Below are 18,805 nucleotides of genomic sequence, written 5' to 3'. Positions count from 1 at the left end.
AGTTTGAGCATTCAAAGGCTTTGTCTTCAATGTCAGAAATCCTTTCTTATGCTTGCTCCCCTCTGTTACTGAGGGATTCTACTGTATTTTTCAGATCTTTGAGGGCTGCAAATTCTTGCTTCAGTGGGTCAAAATCTTTGGTGGTTTTGTCTTTAAATTCGTTAAATTCTTGAGACAATTTTTGAATTTCTCCTCGAATTTCTAATTCTGACTTTTGAATTGGTCCTTGAGATTCTAATTCCAAATTTTCCTCAATTCTATGAATCTTGTTTGCAATCCAAATTCTGAATTCAATTTCTGACATCTTGGCCAGCTGTTTATGAATGGGATCTTCAGTTACATCTGCCATATCTTTCCTTGGGGGTGTTGATCTATTCTGGGTATTCATGTTACCAGAGTTTTTCCGCTGATTCTGCCCCATGATTATTTTATACCATTTGACTTTTTCCCCTGGAGCTTTGTCGAGGATTCATACAGGGCTATGGCGTGAGAAACTCAGGACCTGTTTGTTTTGATGGGGCTAAGTGGTTCTGTCTTGTTTTCAGCTGGTCTCTGTCTGACTCTAGTGAAATAGTTACTCTGGGTTGAAGTCTGAGCTGTGAAGTAATACCAGCAATTAAGTCACCCCATTTCCCACAGGTAACAATTGGAAAAGGAAAATCAAACCTTCCTACAACCACACACCCCGGGCACCAGTTGGATAATCCTCAGGCAATTGGCTCAGTTCAAAAGGTCCAAATCATTTATTTCAGTCAGCACCTGTCTCAGGTGGAGAGTTTTAAAGGTCTCTGGCAACTAGATTGCAGGGGTCTCCTGACAAGTCACATATGACTTGCTCCGGTGCTCCGTGAAGTCAGGAGGACCCACCCAGGAAATAGATTAGTCTGGGAAGATTGATACCTCCTTCCCCATCTTGCACCTCTGTCATACCCAGTCAGTGATAGCCCCACAGGGCTGTGACTCAGTTGCCTCCAATGAGCAGATACTCCAGGGGTTTGTACCTGCCTGAATCACAAGGAAATCTATATCTTCTCAGCCAGGCCGCTGCTCTCTATCCAGCAGGGTGAGGTGAGGCCTGACAACCTCATGCGCTTGATCGAGGCTGGGGCTGTTCGCTCAGTTCCAGCCCCACCCCTAATTGATGTTACTAACAGAACAGAACAACTTTGTGGGAATTTGTTTCTGTCCCTGCTAAATTCCTCTGCAGAAGAGAAGCTGCTTTGAGTTCCCAGAACCTGCGCCTCAGGCCCTGGTTTTGCTCTTGGAGGTTTGTATTTGCAGCACGGTTAGCTGTCAGTTCTAGCCTCTTGCCTTCCTTTGTCTATAAGCTGATGATCCCTTGAGGGTCAGGTACATCTTATGCTTAGTAAAGCAGTCCTCTGGGTCAGCCTTGCCCTGGAAGTCTCCCAGCTCTGTGCATGCATTTTCTAGTCCCGGTGCTCCACCCAGGTCAGTACCACTTCAGGCAAATCCTTTATTCCTGGAGCCTGCGTTTCCATCCCAGATCTGTTCTGCGGTGGTTGCCACCTGAGAAGAGGCCCGGCCTTCTCTGGTTGCCCAGGGAGACAGAGGGTGTGGCTTTGGAATATCTGGGGGTGAGCCCTATTGTTGCCAAAAACAGCTGCTCTCTGTGCCTCTGGGCACCGCCGCTCCAGTGTGGTTCCCTCTCAGCTGACCATCCTCTCCTCACACCCATGCCACAGAATCAGCACTGATCAGCTGTAGTCCAGGCCCTGTCCACACCCCTTGAGAAATCACCCAATAATCTGGACTCCTGGAGGACAGGCCTCCAGACCTCAGAGTGAAGGTGGATGGGAGTGCTGGGAGCTCAGAATTGCAGGTAGAGAATATATACAGTTTTATACAGTTTTATGCCTGGCAGGAGAATGCTATGTCACCCTAGTAGGGGAGGTAGGTCCAGTTTTTAGAGGGTCTCTCCCATGGAGTGTAGTGCAAGGACCTTTGAACTCTGCTTGTTTGTTTGTGGGGCACTCCAAGTTGTTCTCATGGGGGAGGGGACTCCCATCCACTTAGTAATGGATTTTGTACCTTTTGTTTGTATCCTTGTGGTCGCAGCTTGCCTCAGCAGGGTTGATGTGCGTTCTTCAACCTTCTTTCTTGGTGCAGCTCAAATCCACCAGGTTACTTGCTAAATTTCTGTCCTTTAACTCTCCTTCTGGATGGGAGTCTCTGTGGAAAGCTGGCTTCAGTCAGCCATCTTGTCTCTGCCCCTGTTAGCTTTTTCAATGATCAAATTATTAATATTTGGTCTCCATCCTCTGTGAGGCAGGTGAGATGCTGAGAAAGATGCCTGAGCGACCTTCTCAATGTATATACCTTTTAATTGGGGATTGTTAGGAGTTTTTAAATTTTTTTTTAATTTTTTATTAAGCTCATTTGAGCAGTGAAAACAAAAAAAAAGTTAAACATTAAAACGCTAGGCTTTATCATTTGTCGTAGGACATAAAAGAAAAAAGTGTAGTAAACGATCCTTTCAACCTTTTAAACCAAGATTTTGCAAAGCTAGGGTCAAAATTATAGCTTCAAAACACAGACTTCACATTTGCATAATCTACTAGGATAACCACAATTTATTTAAAAGGAGTTATTTTCATAGATCTTCCTCATCTAAGATATTATAGAGTTAATTATTGTATTTCTGCCCTTCCATCCCCCTACAGTGTTTTTGTAAGTTTTCAGCATATCATTAAACATACCAGGTTATAACTGATAAGAATTTTGTAGCTCTAAAGTATAGTTTAGACCCCAGAAGATTTTTTTGTTTGCAAACATTAAAATACTTTATAGCAGAGTTTATAGTGATTGTGAAAAGGGAACACATCTAACACAGCACCCTGACTAACTCACATTCATTTTATTCACAACAATACTTGACATGATTTATTACTTTTACCCTTAAGATCTCTGAGTCATTTTGAAATAAAATTATCCAGTTAAGACTACATCTCTAGTAGGGTTTACAACCAGAAAACTATAATTAACTTTTTTTAAATTTTTTCCTTGGATCCAACCTTTAAAAACATGGTGTCTTATTATGAACTCACAGAGGAAGAGACAACCTGATACTCACAGCATTTGGATGGTTCTGCCTCAAAGGAATTTGGGGACATCATTTTGTAGTAACTGGCAAAGTACTTGTCAAGTTGCAGAGACCATCCATTGTTGTCTGCTAAAATAAAAATCAGAAAGCAAAAATGTTCAAGGAAACAGAATGTTCTGATACACTGGGGAAGAAAATAGTTCCTTTCTTTAAAATAAACAGTGAGACTCACACATAGTGAGATTAGCATTATCTGGGAATTTGCTACAAATGTGAATTTCTGGGCCCCCACTTGGAGATTTTGATTTCATTAGTCTGAGATGTCCCCCCAGTCTCTGTTAAAAAAAGTTTCATTTTTACTTGTTATGAGTACATAAAAGTTGTACATATGTATAGGGCATATGTGATGTGTTTTTAATTTTTTCTTTATTTTTTTATTTTTATTTTTATTTTTATTGTTTGGGATTCATTGAGGGTACAAAGAATTAGGTTACACTGATGGCAGTTATCAGGTAAAGTCCCTGTTATAATTGTGTTTGGCCCCCAAGAAGTGTGTCATACACTGTGACCCTCATCTTCCTCCCTCCTCCCCTGTCCCTGATTTCTCCGTCCTACCCTGCCCTTTGCCTTGGATCATCAACTGCCTTCATATTAGAATTGAGTACATTGGATTCTTGCTTCTCCATTCTTGTGATGCTTTACAAAGAAGAATGTGTTCCACGTCTATCCAGGTTACTACAAAAGATGTAAAGTCTCCATCTCTTTTAATGCTGAATAGTATCCCAAGGTATACATATACCACAGCTTGTTAATCCATTCCTGGGTTGGTGGGCATTTACGCTGTTTCCGTGTTTTGGCAATTGTAAATTGAGCTGTGATAAACAGTCTAGTGCAGCTGTCCCTTAAGATAAAAGGATTTTTTTCCTTCTGGGTAGATGCCCAGTAATGGGATTGCGGGATCAAATGGGAGGTCTAATTTGAGTTCTTTGAGGATTCTCCATACTTCTTCCATTCTCCAAAAAGGTCGTTACTAGTTTGCAGTTCCACCAGCAGTGTAAAAGTTTTCCCTTTTCGCCACATCCACACCAGGATCTGCAGCTTTGAGACTTTGTGATGTGGGTCATTCTCACTGGGGTTAGTTGATATCTCATGGGTGGTATTGATTTGCATTTCTCTGACGATCATGAATGTTGAGCATTTTTTCAAATGTTTATTAGCCATTCATCTGTCTTCGACAAAGAAAGTTCTGTTCTTATCTCTTGCCCAGAGGTAGACGGTATTGTCTACTCTTTTTCTGTTAATTAATTTGAATTTTCTGTACATTCTAGTTATCAACTCTTCATCAGATTGATACTTTGTGTGTGATATTTTGATACAGGTGTACTATGTATATAATCAAATTGGGGTAACAGGGATATCTACCACCTCAAGTATTTATGATTTCTTTGTGTTAGGAACATTCCAATTCTACTCTCTTTGTTATTTTAAAGTATACCACATTTTTAATAAGCACTATTGATGTTTCTAAGTAGCATTTAGAGCACATTTTAAGAAGCAGTATTTTAGACATATAAAAAAGTATCACACTGTTCTTAGCATTTTAATTATGTTTCCCTAAATCTTCTCCAATCATTAAAACTAGTGTTTAAGATGTATAAACATGGATAGATGGTTGTAATAATTAAATTTAAAAAGGAAGAAAACATGACTAGCATGATCTCATTTCTTTTATTTCCTTTTCTTTTCTTCTTCTTCTTCTTCTTCTTCTTCTTCTTCTTCTTCTTCTTCTTCTTCTTCTTCTTCTTCTTCTTCTTCTTCTTCTTCTTCTTCTTCTTCTTCTTCTTCTTCTTCTGAATCATAGTATTCAATGTGATTATTCTCTGGGTGGTTACATATTTTCTTATCTATATTTTTTGATTCTTACATTAAAATTGTATATAATTTAAAAAAAGCAGACCAAAATAATAATAGTCTCCAGGTGGGGGGCTGAAGGAAAAGTTTTCTCACTAAATTCCTCATGATCTTTCAGTTCTATTTGAATGTGAGGGCTGATGAAGCCAGCACTGTGTGGGAAGGGGCTAATGAGTAAGGATGAAGGAGCAGCTTCTCTGGAGATCTTTACAGATGGGACAAACTTCATTCCCTTGTGGGGGGTTTGAATGTGATTCTCTGCAGAGCTTTTAATTTTCCAAATGCTGTAAGGGCTGCTTAAGGATGCCCAAGCTTATAAACAGAAAGAGGAATTATAAAAAGTTGTCCTATTTCCATAAGTTGGTATTAAATCTAGCATGGCCTTTATAAAATGTCATGTGTAGGATGGTTTTGGGGATAGGCTCGGACAGCCCCATTTCTCCCCCATTTCTTGCTGTGGTTCTCAAAGATAACTGTAAATATTCCGGAAATTCAACGTGCTGTGATGAGGAGGAACTTCCTGAAACTTCCCAGGTCTTATTCCTGTCCCTTGGAGGGAGGGTAATGTCTTGAGCTGGGAAGGAACTTTCTCTGGAAGCAGGATGTCCTTCAAAGATTTCCCAGTGAGTCACATTGCCCCTGAGGTATGTAACCCAGGCACCCATCTTTTAGGGTCTCTCAGTCACAGTGCTAATGGGGCCTGTGTAGTCAAGACTCCATCTGCCCTGGGAAACTTTCTTGAGTCTTGGGGGAGCAGCTTACAGTGGATCCCAGGCTGCTTTTGTCCCTTGCTTCTCTGTAGGTAGTTAATATACTTCACGTGACTTATTTCCTGTGAGTGTGGTCTGTCTCTCTCTGACTGGACAAGTTGGAATAAAGTACCCTGTGAACTTGGCTCACACCATCTATGCACAGTCTGTATCTCTGATTAATTTCAGATATTACAACCTTGCTCAGTTGCGTGGAGTTGGTAAAACTGATTTCCATAGTTTTCACCCCGATTGGTGGACTTTCAGACTATATCTCCAGACCTCACTTTTTCTGTTGTGTAACATGTACTCAATCTACCACAAGTATGTTAAACTCAATGTTGCCAAAATGGAACTCCTTGTCTTTTCCTGTGTACACTTGTTATTCTCCAAATTCTCTGTATTTGTGAATAATCCTCACATCTATCAAACTGCCCCAAACAGAAGGGTAAAGTTGATTGGACGCAGCTCAGACCTGATCAACTGTAACTTGAATGATTTTCCTTTTCTTGAGGCTATTCTTGTGTTTTTCCATTGCCTATTAACTGCTCCCTAAAAATTACGTTTCAGAGAGGAAAGTTATTTTTACACAAATGCTATCTATACTTCTAAAATTAGACATCGTTTTAGAAGTCCCAATGAAAGTAAAAAATTGGCAAAAAGACATTATTTAAATATGGTATTTGTAATATTTTCTTTATTTAGCATTCCTCATTAGTTTTAAAATTTCTCTATTACAGAAGTTTTTGTAATAAAAGTGGCAAAGTGGCACGATGATATCTTGATTCAGAAGGAGAGAACTGATATGCCTCAGGTTTACCAACTGCAGACTAGAGTGCAGGACTCCAGCCGGCCACCAGTAACTAGGGGGCAAGGAACAACATGCTAGGATCCAGCAAACACCAGTCATCGAACATCCAGGAACCAGTTCAAGGTGACTGCTAGGCCCCTAACATCTTGATGGCATCTGAGGTAGAGAAATAAGAGGCTGAGAGGAGCTGGTTGTGATGGCTCATGCCTGTAATCCTAGCATTCTGGAAGGCCAAGGCAAGTAGATGGTTTGAGCTCAGAGCTTGAGACCTCAGCTAGCTCAGAAGTGTGAGGCCACTGAGCAAGAGTGAGACCTCGTCTCTACCAAAATTAGAAAAACTGACTGGGTGTTGTGGCTGGCGCCTGTGTTTTCAGCTACCTGGGAGGCTGAGGCAAGAGGATCACTTGAGCCCAGGAGTTTGGGTTGCTGTGAACTATGATATCACAGCACTCTACTCAGGACAACAGAATGAGACTCTGTCTCAAAAAAAAAAAAAAAAAAGGCCAAGAAGGACATTTGAAAGACCAAGTGTATATGTGTATAACAAACAGAGACAATAAATTCTGAGACTATGGTGGGTTTCTGAACAAATGTTCCTCCTCCATTCTGTCTTTAGTTTCGATTGCTTTCTTGTTTTTCAGAAGTTAGTAACTTAAATACATGCTTTCCTGACCCCATGCAGCTAAGGTTCTTGTTACAGATAGGCTTCTACTAATGGATGCAGGCATGTGAGACCTGAAGTTTATGAACTCTAGCCTGAAGGGTACCTAGTGGAATTCTGGGTGGTTAAGTAGCCAGCCACAGAGTCCTGGCTGGAGCCTCAGAGTCCCGGCTTGCTGAGTGCAAACAGAGGATTAGCAGCAGCAGGGGTGGCAGCAGCAAATGCTTCTTGATCTTCATGTGGCAATTACAGGTGGTACATTCCCTGCCTCTGACTCCCATTTTTATGAGAGTAAAATCACCTTTAAAATGATTCTGTAAACTCCTCTTCCCTGTATGAAATATCTTTTGTTGTTAAACCCCTTTCCCCAAATATCTAGAGTGGTTTCTGTTTCCTCTTTTCAGAGGGGGCTGTGGGTGACGGACTCTCAAGGATAGAAACATTGGATTGGTTATCTGAGCTGTTTGATTTAGAAGATGATGATAATCTAGTTACAATAAGAAAATGGTATTCTCATAACTTACGGTCTACAGTGACACTGAAAGTCACTTAAATCATCACGATGGCTGCCTGGAATAATATGCTTCTTAGAAGGCTAAACTCTGGCAAAGTGGTTTAAATTATTAGAATGAAAAAAGAGAAATTTTGAGGATTGTGAAGTGGGATGGCCCAGAAGTTAGCTCTGGAGAGAATAAAAAGACTAGCTCAGGGTTTTACATTATCAGCTCATGAAAGCTCAGAGCTTTCCATGACTACACTAAGATAATCTTTTATCTCCTGTCACTGATTTGAAAAGAGGGGGACCCTGTGAATTGTACTGTATGTGTGTGCAGTTAAATTTGAGGGCCCTAAATCCCGGCCTCCCTGACCCACCCTGGCCAGCAGAATCAGCTCCTTTTCCTGTCTGATGCGGTTGCCTGGGGTTTGAAGATGTGCTGGTTACTTGCCTCGGTAAATAAGTTGTCAGCTCTCCTCAGGCCCTCTCATTGCCCTGTCTCTTTGCTTTCTGACCTATTATAACTAGAATCAGACCCCAGCATGCCTCAGCACGCCTCTTCAAAAGAGAAAATTGGCACATAAAAGGTTTTCTCTTTTGTGTAAGCAGGAACCCAGGGAATTGGTGTGGGAATGATTTCTCACAGTGCAAGACCAGGACGCAGTGAGCTAGCTCAAGCCTGAGTTTGCTAGATTGTTGACTGAAATCTGAACTCAAGGGTGGCTTAAATGAAACCGAGAGGCCTCTGCATACAGATGTTGAGTTTCCAAAGGGACAGATGGTGAGGGAATTGCCGTTGTACCCTACCACTGCAGTGGGCCTGTGGTGGAGTGTACCGTAGATTGACTCAGCTCCACTCGACTCGCCTTCATGGGTGCATCTCTGTAAGCAAAGACTGAGCAGCTGTCTAGCTAGGGTCTGGGATACACTCCTGTGCATTTGGGTTGGCAGGAGAGAGGCAGGGCCAAGGTCATTCTCCTACAGCTGTGTCAGAGGCATAGGAGTGTTGTGGCAGTGGCAGGACATTTCAGGGGGTACCGGCTCTGTGGGTGTCAGATGCAGCTGTGTTGGGGTGGGGGCAGTAGGACCAGATGGCCACAGCTCTCTCAGTTCTGGGCTGGGGGCCTTGCTCATTCCCACTCTCCCCAGCCCTTCTGAGAATTTTCCACATATCTAATTTTTTCAGCATACCTAGAACAGTTTCTGTTTTTTTTTTTTTTTCTTTAAATCCTGATAGATACAGGGACTGATTAAATTGTGGGATTAAGGCCTGATTTAAATATGATTGGACATTTAGTTAATTTGTGAAGCTCAAGTGGAATCTTGTGAGGGAGGACAAGAAAGTGCATCAGTTCTGAACCCTACATTTCAGAATTTCAGAGGAGTTTTTATTTTTTTTTAATAGTTCCTCTAAAGGAACACCAGTGACACTTTCAGCATTTTCCTGTTCTGGGAATGGGGTCAGGGCTCTAGTTCTGCTCTTCTGGGCTCCAGAATTATCTATCTGTTTCCCTGACTGTCAGGTTTTGAAGTTTATGGCCCCGGGTTGTCCCCCTTCCTGGTTTGGCTGACTTTGCTGAATTTTTGGCAAGTTTTTACTTTCACAAACTTGGTTTATTATCTTTAGACATAAGATAAGGATAATTCTGTGAGAAATTTTAATTCTCTCATTTTAACAGAAATTTGAATAATAGCATTTAGGACTCAGAGAACTCATATTCAGCAAATGTCTCCTATGTTGAACTCTAGGATAACTGTGCTTGGTTCTTGTTATCACCTCCATTTTCAGATGGAAAAATTCATCCTGAGAAGTTTAAGTGATTTGACTAAGAAACAGATTTATTAAAAACGGCTAAAGCATTGACTTGGCACCTGTAGCTCACAGCGGCTAGGGCACCAGCTGCGTACACTGGAGCTGGCAGGGTCGAATCCAGCCCGAACTGCTGTACAACAATGACAGCCACAACCAAAAAATAGCCAGGCATTGTGGCGGGCGCCTGTAGTCCCAGCTATTTGGGAGGCTGAGGCAAAAGAATTGCTTAAGCCCAAGATTTGGAGGTTGCTGTGAGCTGTGACATCATAGCACTCTACATAGTGTGCTTGAGACTCTGTCTCAAACAACAACAACAAACAGCTAAAGCATTATAATAATAAAATTATGACCATGTTTTCTTTTCCAGGCCAAAGAAATCATTCAATCGGTTTAAATTTCTCCTATAGAATTCCAACTTTTGTGTGACATTGACCTTGAACATTTAGCTATTGCTGCTTATTATCTGTTTTTCTGTTGTCTGTTTCATTTCTGTTCTTCAGGCTCTTATGTCAGAATTATGTGATAAAAATTCATATAAATAACAACTAGAAGTAGTTATTTACTGGGCTGTAAGCTCATCAACAAAAGTACTGCAAATTATTAAGCGCTTAGTAAACAGTTTACCAAATATCAATTGCCATAGTAGCGTGTCATGAACTGTTAAACCTTTGTGGAGGTTACCAATAAAGCATGTGAGTAGGTAAGTCGTTAGGCGCTGGGGATGTCGAGGCATTGATTATTCTTATAAGATTTTTGTGTGTTTGCAAATAGCAAGTGAGAAGCGGGCTTGTGAGGTTCTGAGGGAGCTGACCCTGCAGGCCGCTGGGGCCTGGGTTCTCCCTGTGGGAGGAGAAGGCACGTCTCCCGTTGGTGTCCCTGCTCCCATTACGGACACATCCACCTGTACCTCAGGCACTGGGATGGAAATTAGGGGAGGTGACAGCCTTCCAGGACACAGGCTCGGGTGGGTGGTGTTCCACAGCTGCTCTGAGATTTGTGAGTTGAGAGCTTGGGTGACGGCCAGAGATGTGGCTGTGCTTGCCTCTGCTTCTTCTTCTTCTTCTTTTTTTTAATTGTTGAGGTTTCATTGAGGGTACAACAGACCAGGTTACACTGACTGCGTTTGTTAGGGAAAGTCCCTCTTGCAATGGTGTCTTGCCCCTAAAAGGTGTGGGACACACCCAGGCCCCACCCCCTCCCTCCTTCCCTCTCTCTGCTCTTCCTTTCCCCCATTCCCACCGTGACCTTAATTGTCATTAATTGTCCTCATATCAAAATTGAGTGCATAGGATTCATGCTTCTCCATTCTTGTGATGCTTTACTAAGAATAATGTCTTCCACTTCCATCCAGGTTAATACGAAGGGATGTAAAGTCTCCATTTTTTTAAATAGCTGAATAATATTCCATTGTATACATATACCACCATATACCACAGCTTGTTAATCCATTCCTGGGCTGGTGGGCATTTAGGCTGTTTCCACATTTTGGCGATTGTACATTGAGTTGCAATATACAGTCTCGCGCAAGTGTCCTTGTGATAAAAGGATGTTTTTCCTTCTGGGTAGGATGCCCAGTTACCGGAGCCTGTATTTAACCAAGCTGTCAGGAATGCGCGGCTTGCGTTTGCTGCATTGTTACCACTGACAGTGCAGCGCTTAAAAGCATGGGCGTGGCGTCCTCTGTGTTGTTCTCCTCACCGCTCTCTTGCAGTCTTCTCTTTTAAAGGCTTCACTATCTGTGGCCCTCGTCGCAGCATTGTAGTCCCAGATGCAGACGTGGCTGATGCAGTTTGCGCCTCTCTCCCCTTTCTCCTGCTCAACCTCCCCCCTGTTCTCCCGCGCTGCACCTGAGCTCTTTCTCTCTCCCTCTCACATGCACAGAGGGGCAGGGGAGGAAGAGAGACGCTATCAGGGGGGGAATTTTAGAGTAACAGAAACAAAGAGGACAAACTTGCTATCCTTCCCCACATTAGCGCATGTATTTTGTGGAGTGATCTCCTTTAAAATAGCAACCTCTTCAAACAAACGAGCTTTTTAGTAATTAGCTTTTACCTTCCCTTCCGCCTTCCCAAAGCATTTTCTTCACCCTACTGATTACTTCGTCCCAAAAGAAGGCAGGAAGATAGAACGTGGGAAATGCTGCCAAAATTGCCAAGTTGGGAGTTAGGCATTTTTAAGAAAACAACTTTTGATATATGTGTTTTATATTTTAAATGCTGCATCCTTCATATTTTAAGGATGTAGGGGGCAGTGGACAGGATGGTTTCTTATACTTTAGTACCTATCCTGATGGAATTTGATTCTCTAACTTTTCTTGAAGCAACCCGGGGTCATGTAAAGAGCTCTGTACTGAGAGAATTATCATGGAAGAGGATATGGTTTCCAGGATATATCAGTAGTGCTGTGTAACCATCATCAAGAAAAAACAAAACAAAACACTTTTATTAAGAAATATTTTTTAGTTAAAAATAATAGATAATGCTGTAAATAAAAATTAAAAGCATAGATCAAGAAAAATATTATCTTGCATGCTGCATGAGCCCATTAGATATTTGGTGAATGAAGGAATAATTGGAGCGCTGTTTTTAAAGATACTTCAGAGAAAGTTGTTACCCTTACATGAAAATAAAATTTGCTAACTGAGGCACTCATCTAAAATACAAATTTCCACAGTCAACCAGGACTTGCCTCATCTTGCAGGGGGAGACAGCCAGATTTAACAACAGAAAAGTCCTCTCAATCAGAGGGGGTATATTTCTTTTCTTTAGCAAAGTTGCTGAGGGTTGACAATCAGAGAGTCTAAGACACTTAAATAAGATTAATGTAGGTGGTCCCCAGTTTAAGAATATTTTGCTTATAACTCTCTTACTACACTTACTGTAATCTGCTTCATACCATTCTTACATATATATTATCTCTTTTTTTATAGTAAAGTAGGAAATAGTCTCCTTAAGCTATGTATTTTTATATTCATTCCCTCCCTCCCTTCCTCCTTTCTTTCTTTCTTGACAGGGTCTGGCTCCGTTGCCTGGGCTAGAGTGGAGTGGCATCATCGTAAGTTCACTGCAACCTCAAACTCCTGGGTTCAAAGGCTTCTTCTGCCTCAGCCTCCTGAGTAGCTGAGATTATAGGGGTGTACCACCATGCTTGGCTAGTTTTTCTATTTTTGGTAGAAATGGGGTCTAGCTCTTGCTCAAGCTGGTCTTGAACTCCTGAGCTGAAGCAATCCTCCTGCCTTGGCCTCCTAGTGTTCTGGGATTATAGGCATGAGCCTAAGTTACTTTAAAAACAGTTGAAATTTAGCTCTTACTAACACTTATAAGTGTATAAAGTACATGAAATGCTAAAACATTATTTGATTTGCATTAAGTATTGATTATAATTTAATTTTATGGGAAGGTGGATTAGACACACCAATTTGAATTTTGTAGACTGTGTCTCCCTCTCTTGGATTCCCTTGACATCGGCATTGGGACATGAAGGCAAGGGATGCGGTTTGGCTGTGGATGGGAAAGGTCAAAATTTCTTGGGTGCATTAACTTGTCATGGTGTCAGGTTTCAAGTAGTTTCCCAGGATAATCCTTGAGAAGAGAGTTCTATGGTAAAGTATGTTTGGGAAATGCTGTATTTTATTTATTCATTTATTTTTTTATTAAATCATAGCTGCGTACATTGATATGATCATGGGGCATCATTCACTAGCTTCACAGACCATTTACCAAGTTTCACATATACCCTTGTAAGATGCACCGCTGGTGTAATCCCACCAATCCCCTTCCCTCTACCCACCTCCCCCCTCCTTCCCCTCCCTCTTCCCCCTATTCTTAGGTTGTAACTGGGTTATAGCTTTCATGTGAAAACCCTAAATTAGTCTCATAGTAGGGCTGAGTACATTGGGTACTTTCTCTTCCATTCTTCAGATACTTTACTAAGAAGAATATGTTCCAGCTCCATCCATGTAAACATGAAAGAGGTAAAGTCTCCATCTTTCTTTAAGGCTGCATAATATTCCATGGTGTACATATACCACAATTTATTAATCCATTCGTGGATCGATGGGCACCTGGGCTTCTTCCATGACTTAGCAATTATGAATTGGGCTGCAATAAACATTCTGGTACCAATATCTTTGTTATGACGTGATTTTTGGTCTTCTGGGTATATGCCCAGTAGAGGGATTACAGGATTGAATGGCAGATCTACTTTTAGATCTCTAAGTGTTCTCCATATCTCTTTCCAAAAGGAATGTATTATTTTTGCATTCCCACCAGCAGGGCAAAAGTGTTCCCTTTTCTCCACATCCGCGCCAACATCTCTGGACTTGGGATTTTGTGATATAGGCTAGTCTCACTGGAGTTAGATGGTATCTCAAAGTAGTTTTTTTTTTTTTTTTTTTTTGTGGTTTTTGGCCGGGGCTGGCTTTGAACCCGCGACCTTCGGCATATGGGATCGGCACCCTAGTCCTTGAGCCACAGGCGCCGCCCCTCAAAGTAGTTTTGATTTGCATTTCTCTGATGATTAAAGATGATGAGCAGGAAATGCTGTATTTTATATCCCCACTTGGAATTAATAATGCATGCTATTATGACGAATGAAGAATGTGGGCAATAAACAAATAGCTTTAACTTTGTTTAACCCTTTCTTTATGTGACACCTGTTAATATACTTTGAAAAATGTTTGATTTTGCATTTAGATAAGAATCAGAACTTTAGAAGTGGGGCCAGCAATCTGTGTTTTAACAAATCTTGTAGCTGATTGGTTGCCTGATAAACCTGGAAAATCACTTGTTTAGATTAATCCATTTCTAGATGTTATGAATTGGGTCATAAAATTGTCTGTATTGGTCTACTTTTTGCTCTTTAAGGATGCACCATACTTTATTCCAAAAAGGCTGTATTAGTTTGCAGTCCCATCAGCAGTGTAAAAGTGTTCCCTTCTCTCCACATCCTCACCAGCATCAGTAGCTTTCAGGATTTTGTGAGTGGGCCGTTGTCACTGGGGTTAGTTGATGTCTCAGGGTGGCTTTGATTTGCATTTCTCTGATGCATGGGGATGATGAGCATTTTTTCTGCCATTCATCTATCTTCTTGGAAGAAAGTTCTGTTCATGTCTCTTGCCCAGTATTTAATAGGTTTGTTTACTTTTTTGTTGTTAAGCACAAAGGATGGAAACTACTTATATGTATCGTGACATTAATTCAAAAAATATTGTCTCCTTTGGTCAATTAGGTTCACAAACTCATCCTTAGAAAGCACTACCCACCTCATTGCTGAATATCACTATGGTTTCTAGGTGGCCAAGGGGAATCCTTTGAAGGTGACCATAGTGATATTCAGCAATGAAGTGTGTAGCACTCAGGTCAGGATGCGTTTCTGAACTTAAATGTCCAACCTGGTAGATGATGTTTTGGCATCTTGAAAAAAACCTTTCTATGGGGAGAGACTGTCACTCCCAGGGCTAGGCAACTTGTTAGAGAGAACAAAGCCCTAGCCCAGAGCATGCCCTTGATATGCAACCTGGATCCAGAGCTACACGGCCTCCGTCAGAGGTGATACTCCTCTTCTGTGATCATCCCATGCCTGCTCAAAATTACTCAGACGAGCTCACCTAGCCCTGCCCTGCCTTTCCCTCAGAAGCCTCAATAAAGACTCTTGCTGAAAGCCATCCCCTCCCTCCTCTTCTGCCTCCTGGCCATGCTGGTGTCTGTCCCACACAGCCGTTGTGGCGTGCCCTGCCTCGGGTCTCCAGGACCTGCGAATGTCATGCACTTTTGTCTTTCTGAGCCTCTCTGGTGTCTCCTCTTGTGGCTGTACTTGATTGGCCATGACTTCAAAGAATACAAAACACTTGGTGAAAAGCACACGCTCACATACAGGACAACTCCCATTGTATGTGAACAGCAGACGTCATCTTTAGGAGGTCTCATGCCATATACAATTACACGTAAGAATGGCTCATTGCAGAAGAATTCACAAACACTAAACTCTCATGATTGCTTTTATCTGGATGAGGATTTTGTATTGATCATAATGTCACTTTAGATTAATGGGGGGTGTGTGACACTTTTTATTCCCTGTCCCTAGGGCTGCTGTAACACATTACCGCAAACTTGGTGATTTAAAACAGCAGAAATTTATCCTCTCACGGTTTTGGAGGCCAGAATCTGGTACATACATCAGGGTCCCACTGTCCCTGAAGTCTCCAGGGGACCATCTTTCCCTGCTTCTTTTATCTTCTGGTGGCTCCTGGGGCCCGTCGGCTGTGGCAGCGTCAGGCCACTCACACGTGGCTGCCTTCTCTCTGGATCTCTGTATGCCATTTTCTGTTTCTTGCTAGGACACTGCCACTGGATTATTTTGGGCCTGCCCTAATCCAGTATGACCTCGATCCTTACCTCCATGGTATTTCCAAAGACCCTGTTTCCAAGTTACATCACATTCAGAGGTGCTGGGTGAACACAAATTTTGGGCAGATACTAACCCAGTACACCACTCAAAATATACTAGAAGAGGTTTTTCATTTTCCCAATGAGTTATAGAAATGGTGATACGGAACCAGACTGGCAAATGTCTTTATCCTTTCTGTGTAGACAAGGCTGTTAAAGTGGTAATGAGGGAGTGTACAGAGGAGAGGCATCAGAGCTCGGCCTCAGTACAATAATTCCACCTAGCTCCAGGATGAGATTGGGGCGGTGTGACCCCTGGGGGCCTTCCTTGTACTGCCACCTGTTTGTAACAGGAAAAGGAATACTAACAAATTCTAATGTGGAAATGCAAAGAATTTATTTCATTTTATTATTAAAATAAAATACATGTTGGGGGATGTATTCCCCCAAGTGTCTTTTTTTTTAGAGACAGAGTCTCACTATGTCATCTCAGTAGAGTGCTGTGGTGTCACAGCTCACAGCAACCTCCAACTCTTGGGCTTAAGTGATTCTCTTGCTTCAGCCTCCTAAGTAGCTGGGATTACAGGCACCTGCCACAACGCCTGCCCTTTTTTTTGTTGCAGTTGTCGTTGTTTAGCTGGCCTGGGCTGGGTTCGAACCCGCCAGCCTTGGTGCAATGTGGTCAGCGTCATAACCACTGTGCTATGGGCACCGAGCCCAAAGAATTTATTTTAAATAAAAATCTAGATGCAGGGAATTAATTCAGTGGGGACTAAGCATTCAACACTACTTTAACATTTCATTTTTATTACTGAGTGTGCACTTAGTGGAAATTGGACATAGAAGATTCCAAATGAGATCCCTCACTTTTTGTAATCAGATTCTATTGGTATTTAGCCGGATGTGTTCCCCCATGTGTCTTCTAGCTGAAAAACTGAAAAGTCCCTCTTTTTGGTTTGTTATTGTCACACCAAACACTGCTCCGATGACATAAAGATTTTTGGGGGGCCTCTCCTCTATTTGATTAAGTCTGTGACAGGTCTGAGTAGAGATGAAAAATGAGTTAGTGGCACATGGGAAAAAATATGAAAATTATATGGGGATTATATAATACTAAATGGCATAATTCACAAAAATTCTGTACATTAGTATGTTGGAGTTTATTAACAAGGATCAAAATTATTATGACAACAATGCAATCCATTTTGACATATGTATGTCTGCGTCTGTACGTAAGTTTCATATTGTCTAAATATTTTAGAAGGGAAGAAACTCTATGAATTCAACTAAAAACGTTTTTTGAATCTACTGATTTTGCTTGCATTGTGTCCATGAAAAATGTCCAGAGGTTTGCTATCTCCATGCTCTTTGTACTGAGATTTTTAATTTTTTATACTTAGTGTTCAGTTAAAGAGAAATTATTTATGGGATTTCTGAGAAGACTGGCACAGAATACTCAAGAGTGCTTGTTTAAAGTTCTGTGATAATACAAAAGTATCAGCTCTTTCTAAATATTATCAGTTCATATTATAGTTCAACATATGGGAAGTCAGTTTAATTCACTTAGTGTTTTATTTTTTTCAGAGACTCTCTCTTATATTATTTATTTATTTTTTTTGAGACAGAGTCTCAAGCTGTCTCCCTGGGTTGAGTGCCATGGCCTCACAGATCACAGTAACCTCAAACTCTTGGGCTTAAGCGATTCTCCTGCCTCAGCCTCCCAAGCAGCTGGAACTACAGGTGCCTGCCACAACACCCAGCTATTTTTGTTGTTGTTGTGTTAGGTGTTACTGTTTTTTTTAGCTGGCCCAGGCTGGGTTCAAACCCACCAGCCTCTGTGTATGGGCCGGTGCCCTACCCACCCAGCTGTGGGTTCCACACCCTCCAATTTTATTTTCACTATTTGACTTATTTTTCCATTTTAATAACCATTATTGGTGTCAATGTTTAAATAGGTTAAGACAATAAAGGAGAAATTTTTGGAGTTATGTTTTAGGATATCCCGTAACAATTTTTGTTTTCTTTCTCTCTCTCTCTCTCTCTCTGTTTTTTTTTTTTTTTATGATAGAGTTCAGCCTAGCTCACAGCTGCCTTAAACTCCTGGGCTCAAGCAATCCCTCTGCCTCAGCCTCCCAAGAAGCTGGGACTACAGGTGCTCACCACAATGCCTTGCTAATTTTTCTATTTTTAGTAGAAAAACTCTTTCTAGGTTGATCTTGAACTCCTAAGCTCAAAGATCTCCCTCTTCAGCCTCCCTGAGTGCTAGGATTACAAGTGTGAGCCACTATGCCTAGCCTTATTTTGAGTGAGGAAAAACTTCCCCTTTCCATTAAAAAAGATACTTCATTTGACCATGTATTATTCAGTTGTAAGTGATCACTCTAAAAATGCTTTTTTAATTGTATTTTCTTGTTCTTTATGCTAAGATATTATATTTTACATGACAACAAATATATTTAATGCTATTGATTCAGATATGCATGAAGACTTACAGACTTCATTAGCATTGAACAGAATTTAAATGTGAATATCTTAAAAATGAACAGCCTTGGAAGCATAATTTATCCAGACATTGTACAATGAAGGGAAAAAATGCAGCTGGCAAAGGAAATAAAGCAATTAGAGACAAACAGAAATAACTACATCTCATAGTTTTTAATCGCCTGGACTCTAAAAATGGTGATACAATTCTGCCATCCTTTCTGGAAAATTCCAGCCTACTCATGCAATGGACAGCAGCAGGCCATCTTTGAGGTTTTCTTTTCTTTTCTTTTTTTTTTCAGAATAATTTGCTGTATTTTTAATCTTTTTTCCTGGACTGTTTTAAGGAAAGTTACTGACAGAATTTCACACTAAGTATTCTGGAATGAATACATTTTAAATATGACATTTTTCCACATTCCTCTCAGTAAAGTAT

General features: G+C 41.2%; 1 protein-coding gene across 4 annotated transcripts in view; it reads right to left on the bottom strand.

Annotated features, from left to right (window-relative positions):
* Positions 1 to 18,805, bottom strand: part of RXFP1 (relaxin family peptide receptor 1) — a 158,932-nt gene that overhangs the window by 68,795 nt on the left and 71,332 nt on the right. For 3 of the 4 annotated variants that reach the window (XM_053583503.1, XM_053583507.1, XM_053583511.1), the window contains one exon: positions 3,092 to 3,190. In XM_053583503.1, coding sequence (XP_053439478.1) covers positions 3,092 to 3,190 — 99 coding nt within the window. The remainder of the gene's footprint in view (positions 1 to 3,091; positions 3,191 to 18,805) is intronic. The other variant, XM_053583505.1, reaches the window with a different exon arrangement.

This window comes from Nycticebus coucang, chromosome 1 (assembly GCF_027406575.1).
Source record: "Nycticebus coucang isolate mNycCou1 chromosome 1, mNycCou1.pri, whole genome shotgun sequence".
NCBI lineage: Eukaryota > Metazoa > Chordata > Mammalia > Primates > Lorisidae > Nycticebus > Nycticebus coucang.
The sequence above is the reverse complement of the archived record's forward strand: the minus strand, read 5'-3'. Positions and strand labels throughout refer to the sequence as shown.